We start from the raw sequence: 9,818 nt of genomic DNA, 5'->3' as shown, positions 1-9,818 counted from the left end.
GCCGGCAATAATAGTTCCGCCGGTAATAGTATTTAACGGTAATATTTTTATTATTATTACCGGCGGAGCCCGCCGGCAATAATCCGCCGGCAATAAGCGAAAATTAAATTGGGCGGCAGGTTTACCGCGTGAATAAAATTTGATTATTGCCGGCGGATTGTCCGCCGGTAATAATAGATTTTCCGCCGGTAATAATCAAATAATTTAAAAAATAAAAACAAAATTAAAAAACATGATTAATACCGGCGGATTCAGTTTTCCGCCGGTAAAGATAGTATTATTGCCGGCGGATTGACTCCGCCGGTAATAGTTCCGCCGGTATACCAGGTTTTTGTTGTAGTGATAAGTAATTAGGGATCACTTAGTCTTGAACAAGTTTTAAGAATTTTGCCAAAAAAAAAAACTTATTTCCCATTTTCTCAGGTATTATAGGAATTCTCTCTAGAAAATGAAATAATTTTTGGGATTTATCAAGCCTATAGATTCTCGGCCTAGTACTATAGGATAAAAATGTAATGTTTTTTCAAATACTCAAGTGGTCTCTATTTATAGAGTACTCATTCTCATTTGAATTTTGAATAAGTATCACCAACCCCTTGACTATTACCAATTATCAATTAGGCGTTCATAGATAGCTTCTAAAATTAAGAACCAAATTAGATGTAACTCTTATTACCATTTAAGAGAATATTTTAAGAGTTACAAATCTTGCACCTCCTTTTCTAATATATTTTATTTAATCAATAATAAAACAACTTGGAGTTAACTCTATAGGGTCGTTTGGTATGTAAAGATCTGGATACGAGAATAAGAATCTGAATATTTTCTCATGTTTGGTATTGTGATTGAATTTTTCTAACCCGAGAAACTGTACTCAAGGAGTTTTTATTTTTCTTGATTATGGGTTCAAGAGAAACCCACCCGACAGATGGTTTTCAGTACCCAAGAATAAGAAACACTTCAAAACTATTATTTTTTTATAAAAAAAATCTTAAACCAATAATTTTTTAGTCAATAACTTATTTTATTTTTGAAACTTATAATATAAAAAAATATGCATATATCACACTATAAATGATAATATTTGTTTATTTAAAGAAATTGACATGTAAAGCATTTATATCATTACTTTAGTTTAAAATAACAAATGAAATATTATTAAAAATAAAATAAGAGTATTTTTATATTTTTAAAAATTATATTTGATTCAAGTATTTAATAACTCTATTTTTTATTATGTTAAAAAATATTTCATAAGTAAAATTGTTTATAAATTATAATCTAAGAAAAAATTGATAATTTTTTAAAATGTCATTTGCTATTTATAATTATATTATTTATTATTTTGATAAAATATTTTATTATGTTAATTCTTGAAATTATGAAAAGTTGATAGATTCCGATGCATAATCAAACACATTAACTAAAGTAATATTCTTAGGAATCATAGATAAAGTTTTAGTTTACAACCAAACACAATGATATGTAAGTTTCAAGATTATCAAATTACTCTCTTCAACTTTCCCAGTAATATGAAAACTGTGAATTCCCCATACCAAACGACCCCTACGAATTTAGTGTGTGGGACAAGGAAAAGGTTCAAAATCAAATTGATACTCAATTAAGGATATCATTTTAGTGAAAAAAAATCATTCTTATAAAAAGATAAGCTAAATCGAGATATATATTGCAGAGAATGAGAGAAAGAGAAGTTAGCTCCTCTTTGGGCTATGATTAATTAAAGATTTGACATTATTAAAATTCAAAAGATTAATTGAATACCAAATTGTAACAAGATATTTGGACTTGTTTGGAATAATATTTACATTTACTTCTAGAAAGTATAAGAAGAAAAATAAAAGTTTTTTAGTTGCTGTTAAATAAAAAAATTCAAATTAATAAAAAAAAAATACATTTTATTGTAATTATTTTTTTATCTGACTATATTAAAAATAAAATAAGAATTTATTATTAAAAGAGGAATAAAGAATAAAAGTAAAAAATATTATTAATACTACTTAAAACAATTTTTTTTTGTTTGTAAAGAGATCCATATTTAAAGGAAGAGTTTCTAATAAAAAAAAAGGTTATTTGTGGCAAAATTCCTTACAAAAGTTGTGACAAACCCAATAATTTTTTTTTTGTAGAACCTCTGTTAATGGTTTGTTGTAAGTTATTTTTTTAGGTGTTAAATACCATATAAGTAAGTTAAGTGTAAACTAAGATGCATGTGGTATAAAACTTTATAGGGTTACATATCAAAATATAAATTAATTATTATTTTTTTAAATAATAAATTTAATTAATAAAAAATAGAAAAAATAAATTTAAAAACGTTTTTCAATCACTCTCAAAAGTTTATTCAATCACTTTTTAAGTTTTGGAAGTACATACAGTATATTTGTGTTATTTAAATTTAAAAACGTTTTTCAATCACTCTCAAAAGTTTATTCAATCACTTTTTAAGTTTTGGAAGTACATACAGTATATTTGTGTTATTTAATATAATTTCAAATGTATTAGAAGGTGACAAAGCTTTTTGAGATTTACGATTCTCTTTACGTACTGACCATAACACGATTAAAAATGAAGAAAATATTATGCCTATATAAGCATGGTTTTCGATCAATGGTTTCGATCACGATCAGCTAGCTTTCTCTCTCTCTCTCTTTATAAAGTTTTGCAAAGTATAGACTTGAAGAAAAAAAATGATGGAAGAGTTGGTTAATATGAGAAAGCTAATAATAATAATAATAATGTTGGGTTTGCTCACATTATCGTCAGTTTGTTGGGCTGTCAACGATGATGAGGATCAACCACTATCCAAGATCAACATTCTCAAAACCGAGCCTGCTTTCCTTGACTCTGCTTCAATTTCTGTTCAACATCTTCGTTTATTCGGCCATCAAAAGGTACTATTTATATATATATTTATAATGCATTCACTTTTTTGACATAGGTGCATATTTTTTCTATTTTCGGCACTTTGATAGATATAATTTTAAATTTTTTATATGACGATGTATATTGTAGCTATCTAGAACATCCTACAAATTTTCAAGAAATTCCGAATAAATTATGCTACTGAACAGGGTTCAAACAGTTTGTTGCACGCGTGCTTATTTTTTTCTATACGCATGTAAAAGTGAACTGTTTAAACCTTGTTTTCGGTACTGTAAATTATTCAGAATTTTTTAAAAACTTACAGGGTGTCTTAAATGAATACAATAAACACTGTCATACAAAAAAAAAAAGTGAAAAAAAACTTATTGATGGGTAGAAAACACAAACTGGTTGCACCGATGTTGTAAAAAAAGTAGATACGTTGTAGTCATTCTCTATATATATATAGATATCTTCTTTTATATTATATTCTAAATATTTAACTAAATATATCTTTAAAACTGATAGAAATAGATATTTATTAATTATATTAATATAAATATTATAAAATATTATAATAATAATTTTAATACTTATATCAATATAAATTTTAATATTATAAAATATCATTATAATTATTAATTTTTATTAAAAAAATTATCATTTATATTTATATATATATGAGAAAATATTTTGGTATGCTCTTTTTTTTCTTTGGTAGTGATACTTTTTTTTTCTATTTTTGGTACATAATTGTAATTTTTATTTTTTTATATGATCATGTACAATATGATTATTTAAGACATTCTATAAATTTTTAATAATTTAGGATGTCAAAATCTAAATTTAAATAGTTTGTTGCACGCATGTATCTATTTTTTTTATACACATGTAAAATATATAAATTGTCTGAAATTATGTTTTTTGACATCCTAAATTATACAGAATTACTTAAAAAATCTGCAAAATGAACTAAATAACTACAATATAAATAGTTATATATATATTTGAAAAAAATTGTAGTTACACTTATTTATATTACTATAGAAAAACCCTAAGTTTCATGTTGGTTTTGTACGTGAATTCATTTATAATATTTCCGTAGCTCATTTTAATTAATGATATATATTGATATATGTATACAGGGACATCTTGAAACTGAACTAGATGCCGAATGAGTGACTGTGACTGTTACAAACCCTAAACCCGCCAACGACGACTGGGTTGGTGTTTTTTCTCCTGAGAAATTCAAGTTAGTAATCTTAATTCAAACTCTAGTCTTGATTTTTTCTTTTTATCTTTATAAATTTTATTATTATTCTTTGAAGACAAAACATATACTTACTTTAAAATAGAATTACAAATAGATTATTTAGTGTTAGTAATAACAAAAATTTGCTTGTGATCGATTAAGATATAATATTTAATTGTATATTACTAATATAAATTGAGTTATAATTTATTATAGGCTTATTTGCAGCAAATACCCCAATATATAGATATATATTTATATATTTAGACCAATAAATTATATTTTTTGGGACTCATATTTAATTAGTGATAATGTATTTATAACATATTTTTTAGTTATAAAATGTGTTGTGATTAAATGTACAATTTGTATAGTGTAAATATGAATTAATTGATAATATATATAAAAAAAAACTTCACATCCAGTAAATATTTAATAAAAAAGTACTTTTATTACTTTTTTGTTTTTTTTTTATTTTATATTTTTTCCAGTAGCATATATATGTTTGGTAGCTTTTTTTATATTATGCATATAGAGAGATATGTTTTTGTAATAAAAAGAACTTTTAAAGATTATTGTAAAAAAATTATTAATATAAATATAACATGCAGCTCATCAAATTGCCCACCGAAAGGACCAGATGACAAAGAGCTAGAAAGACCATACATATGCTCTGCCCCAATAAAGGTTTGTGTATATAAGTTGATTTTATGGTGCAACTCACATATAAAAGGATGATTTCTTTTTATAGATGGTAGTTATCTTACAAATTTTTTAAAAATTTTGAATAATTTATATTATTGAAAACAAGATTTAAACAAATTGTTTTCACATACATAAAAAAAAATAGTTACATGTGCAATAATCTATTTAAAACTTATTTTTGATATTATAAATAATTTACAAATTTACAAAATACTCTAAATAACTACTTTCTGCCTAATCATAAAAAAATGCAGCACATATTATCTTATATACATATATATATAAATAATTAATAATATTTTTCTTTTCACAAATAGTGTATGCATATATGATTGAGTTTATACCTTTTTGGACCCTATGTTTTTTTCCATTACCTGTTTGGACCCTGTGTTTTGACAAATTACTTTTTGGACCCTATATTTTGTAAAATGATTAAAATAGAACCCTAAACCCGATTTTGGTCAATGTTTTCTCAACTAAAATCACAAATAATTTATCAAACTAACAATTCAGAACAAAAATAAAATCATTCTGCTTAAAAACTGTGTTGTTATATTCATTTTTTTCTTCATCAAAATTAAGTTTAGGGTTCTATTTTAACCATTTTACAAAATATAGGGTCCAAAAAGTAATTTGTCAAAACACAGAGTCTAAACAAGTAATGAGAAAAAACACAGGATCCAAAAAAGTATAAACCCTATATAATTCATTGATTTATTTCAATTCCAATTACTATTTAGTAAACGTGTCCTAAGTGATAATAGTTTATCTACTATTGTTATATATTTATATGTGAAATCAATGTGTGACACATATATACATATTATTAACATATATATTAATTATATATTTGTTTTGATTTGATCAGTATCAATACGCGAATTATTCGACCAACAATTATGCATGGACTGGGAAAGCGACCTTGAAGTTCTTGCTGATTAATATGCGAACAATATTTTCTTTTGCTTTATTTTCAGGCAGCCTCTCCTCTGTCTGTTCCTCTTAATTAACCTTTCTTTTTTTAATTACTTGTAGTATTATTTTATATCCTATTCTTATCATCATCATAATTATTTTTGTTTAAATATAAAAATATTTGCAGCCCAAATTGGTGACAATTTCAAATGTGCTATCAGTATTTCCCAATCTAAAAGCACCTCTTTATCCACGCCTTGCTCTCGGAAAGTCCTGGAATGAAGTAACTATAAATATAATTTACAGTGCTACTGTGTATATATATATAAAAACATTATACAAATTAAGTACGTATGAAAAAGTAATAATACATACGACTAAATATGCAGATGACAGTGACATGGACGAGTGGTTATAACATAGATGAAGCTGTGCCATTTGTTGAATGGGGTCTTAAAGGAGAAACTCAAGTTCGATCACCTGCTGGAACTTTGACATATGATCGCAACAGCATGTGTGGTATATATCCATACATATTATTATTACTAAATTATTTACATAATATAAATCATCAAAGTATAAATATAGACTGAGAAATGCAAATATAGTAAAATATATTAATTTGGTCTCTTGGTTTTTTTTTTCTAAGGTGCACCTGCAAGAACAGTTGGTTGGCATCATCCCGGTTTCATACATACAAGTTTTCTTAAAGACTTGTGGCCAAATTCTCAGTAATTAATTAATTTCAATTATTATATACATTGATTTTTATTATATTTTTACATCTCATATAATTAGTTTATATATGGATGTACATTTTGTGATGATATGATTAGTTTTACAGGTACTCTTATAGATTGGGTCATCGTTTACTCAATGGTTCATACATATGGAGCAGATCTTACTCTTTCAAATCGTCACCATATCCTGGAGAAGACTCTTTACAACGGGTTATAATAATGGGTGACATGGGAAAGGTAGTTTAAAGAGTATAAAAATTAGTTGTGGTTCAATTGCGGCTTCACATGAATAAACGGTTGTCATTTATTTCTAGCACAAAAATTCTCAGAAAATTCAACTATTCAAGGATCAATATATATGGAACCTAATAATACTATGAATGATGGCTCCATATGCTTCTTTTTTTTTTCTAGGGTGAGCGAGATGGGTCCAATGAGTATGGTAAAAGCCAACCAGGCTCACTCAACACCACAGACCAACTCATAGGAGACCTTAAAAACTATGACTTACTTTTTCATATTGGTGATATGGCATATGCTGATGGATACCTCTCTGAGTGGGACCAATTCGTAGCACAAGTTTCACCTATTTCTTCAGTTGTGCCTTATATGGTTGCAAGGTTAGTAGTTTGTACAAAACAAAAGATTGTATAAATATTTATATATATTAATTGTACATTAATGCATATGTCAAAACAGCTTTGCTACATTAGGTAATAAGTGTTGTAATTAAATTGTACTTATAATAATTGTGCAGCGGTAATCATGAACGTGATTGGCCAAACACAGGATCCTTTTGGGACAATACTGACTCAGGCGGTGAATGTGGTGTGCCAGCTGAGACTCTCTACTATGTTCCAGCTGATAACCGAGCAAAATTTTGGTAATATATATAAATATATACATGAAAATTACATTATACTTTTGAAGAATGTAGTGCTATATATGTCACCATGAATTGTTTGATGTTATATAATAATACTTGTGCACCATATGCTATGATCTATTCTTGCTAATAATTATGTACCACATGCTACACATATTCTTGATATTAAAAATGCTAGAAGAGAGTGAAATTGAAAAACTGATATAAGTTCATATAAATACATATATATATATACAGGTACTCGGCAGATTATGGGATGTTTAAATTTTGTGTAGCTGACAGTGAGCATGATTGGAGGGCAGGATCAGAACAGTACAAATGGATTGAAAAATGTCTTGCATCAGCAGATAGAAGAAAACAACCTTGGTTGATCTTCATAGCTCATCGTGTGCTTGGCTATTCTTCTAACTCTTGGTATGGCGAAGAGGGCTCCTTTTCAGAGCCAGAGGGAAGAGATGATCTCCAAAAACTTTGGCAAAAATATAAAGTTGACATTGCTTTCTTTGGCCATGTCCACCACTATGAAAGGATATGCCCCATTTATCAGGTATAGATGTTGATTTATGTATTTATAACACATATTGTTCAAAGGTACCTAAAGTTCATTATGCTTCTATATATATATATGTATTTAACGCAATTGGTTCAAGGGTATCTATATTGGTTTATATATGCAACTTTAAAATAATATGATAATCTTGGTATGTTTGTATGTGGATTATGGCTTTGCAGAACCAATGTGTCAATAAAGAAAAATCACATTACAGTGGTGTTGTAAATGGAACAATTCATGTGATTACCGGAGGAGGAGGAAAAAACTTGGCCAAGTTTAGTAGCTTGACTCCAATTTGGAGTATCTTCAGAGATTATGATTGGGGATTTGTCAAGCTTACAGCCTTCAATCACTCATCTCTTCTCTTTGAATACAAGAAAAGTCGTGATGGTAAGGTCTATGACTCCTTTACCATTTATAGGGAATACAAGGATGTTTTGGCCTGCGTCCACGACAGTTGTGAACCAACCACTTTGGCTCATTAATTACACCTCTATTAATTAATTTATCATCAAGCTTGTCCCACACATCCTATCTATATATATTTATGATAATAAGGACAAGGAGTTTGATGGTTTTGAAAGTTGAACTTTGTATTGTACTGAGACTTTGTCAAGGAGTGAGTGAGAGTACTGTATTATATCGTTATCATCTGTGTGTATTAATTAATGATTTCTCTAGCTTAAGCTTAATCTTGAATCATAAGTTCGTTACTACCTTTTGGTTATGGTGATACTGTACAACTAGAACATTTTTTTTAATTATTAACATTGTTCAGGGTCCTATCTAAACAGATAATAATAATATAAACAATATAATAAACGATGATATATGCTGAGGACGAATAAATAAAATAAATAAAAACAACACACATTTACGTGGTTCAGCAATATATGTACGATTATTACCTACATCCACGGTAGCAAGAATTGTCTTATTATTATTAATAGAAGATTACAACAAAGGAAGCATAGCCCATCATCTTTATCGCATAAAGAGCTTAGAGAGATTTGTGGTATTGTTACACCCACATTTCGAGAGTGAGAATTTTGATCTCGAAACTTAGGCTCGTAAGGCATAAGCTCGAGATTAGCACAGTCGTCAGTAAGTGACAAGCTCGGATTGGTGAGATCGGAAACTACGTAGTCTCGGAGGTACTGCGTAGTCTCGGAGGTGCTTCGAAGTTATAAGTTAGGCTCGCAACTCACAGTAGCTATGGTTCAACATTTGTGTAAATTTCTTGATTTATTTTCTGCCCTCAGACAAGACGGTTTGAGCTTGAGAGGTGTAAGCTCGAAGAGGATGGTTTTGTCACTATTACTTGCTGGGAGCATAGGTGAACCAAGATGACGAGCTCACAATTGACAAACGGTCTCGAAGGCACGTGAATCTAGCATCCAAGCTCGTCAGCTCGGTGTGAATGTGTTTATTGTTGTAAAATCCCTATGTTTAAGGGATCTGATGTAATTTGTTATTAAATCCCAAATATCATGGGATATTACCGCGTATGTGATAATTGTATGCATTTAATGGTATTATTTTATATGATTTGTAGAATAACTTCTCGAAATCTGTGGGAAGAGATTCGGAAAACCCCTCTATAAATAGAGTGGTATAATTCATTTGTATGGACTGAAAAACTGATATTGGGAAAAAATCTGTACAATTGCTTCCAGAAAGCTATCAGAGAATTCCAAGAAGTTAATAACACAGACTCGTGGACTAGGCAGATTTTAACTGCTGAACCACGTAAAAGATCCTGTCTATACTTTCTGCTTCCTCTGGTATATTTTGTTTAATTGCTCTTCTTCTTTAAGTTGACGAAAAATGGTGTCAACAGTTTGGTGCTTTTATTGAGAGCTATTAAACAAGACGTGAGCATGT

At 28.4% G+C, this 9,818-nt stretch overlaps 1 protein-coding gene across 1 annotated transcript; it reads left to right on the top strand.

Annotated features, from left to right (window-relative positions):
• The first annotated feature begins 2,659 nt into the window (after positions 1-2,659).
• LOC133830057 (probable inactive purple acid phosphatase 27) lies at positions 2,660-8,620 on the top strand. The gene is made up of 11 exons (XM_062259962.1): positions 2,660-2,912; positions 4,029-4,135; positions 4,747-4,822; positions 5,709-6,038; positions 6,145-6,274; positions 6,405-6,486; positions 6,600-6,732; positions 6,910-7,115; positions 7,253-7,378; positions 7,619-7,928; positions 8,114-8,620. The coding sequence occupies exons 5-11, from the start codon at positions 6,145-6,147 to the stop codon at positions 8,417-8,419; spliced, it is 1,293 nt and encodes a 430-aa protein (XP_062115946.1). The 5' UTR covers positions 2,660-2,912; positions 4,029-4,135; positions 4,747-4,822; positions 5,709-6,038; the 3' UTR covers positions 8,420-8,620.
• The last annotated feature ends 1,198 nt before the right edge of the window (positions 8,621-9,818 follow it).

This window comes from Humulus lupulus, chromosome 4 (assembly GCF_963169125.1).
Source record: "Humulus lupulus chromosome 4, drHumLupu1.1, whole genome shotgun sequence".
Taxonomy (NCBI): Eukaryota; Viridiplantae; Streptophyta; class Magnoliopsida; order Rosales; family Cannabaceae; genus Humulus; species Humulus lupulus.
Note: the sequence above shows the minus strand (reverse complement) of the source record. Positions and strands in the feature narration are given on the sequence as shown.

What these genes read in the sequence shown, in the direction of transcription:
- LOC133830057 (XM_062259962.1), top strand. Translation starts at nt 6,145, where the DNA reads ATGACAGTGACATGGACGAGTGGTTATAACATAGATGAAGCTGTGCCA. An exon ending in TAATGGGTGACATGGGAAAG is followed by an intron (nt 6,733 to 6,909) that starts GTAGTTTAAAGA and finishes TTTTTTTTCTAG; the next exon opens with GGTGAGCGAGATGGGTCCAA. An exon ending in GATAACCGAGCAAAATTTTG is followed by an intron (nt 7,379 to 7,618) that starts GTAATATATATA and finishes ATATATATACAG; the next exon opens with GTACTCGGCAGATTATGGGA.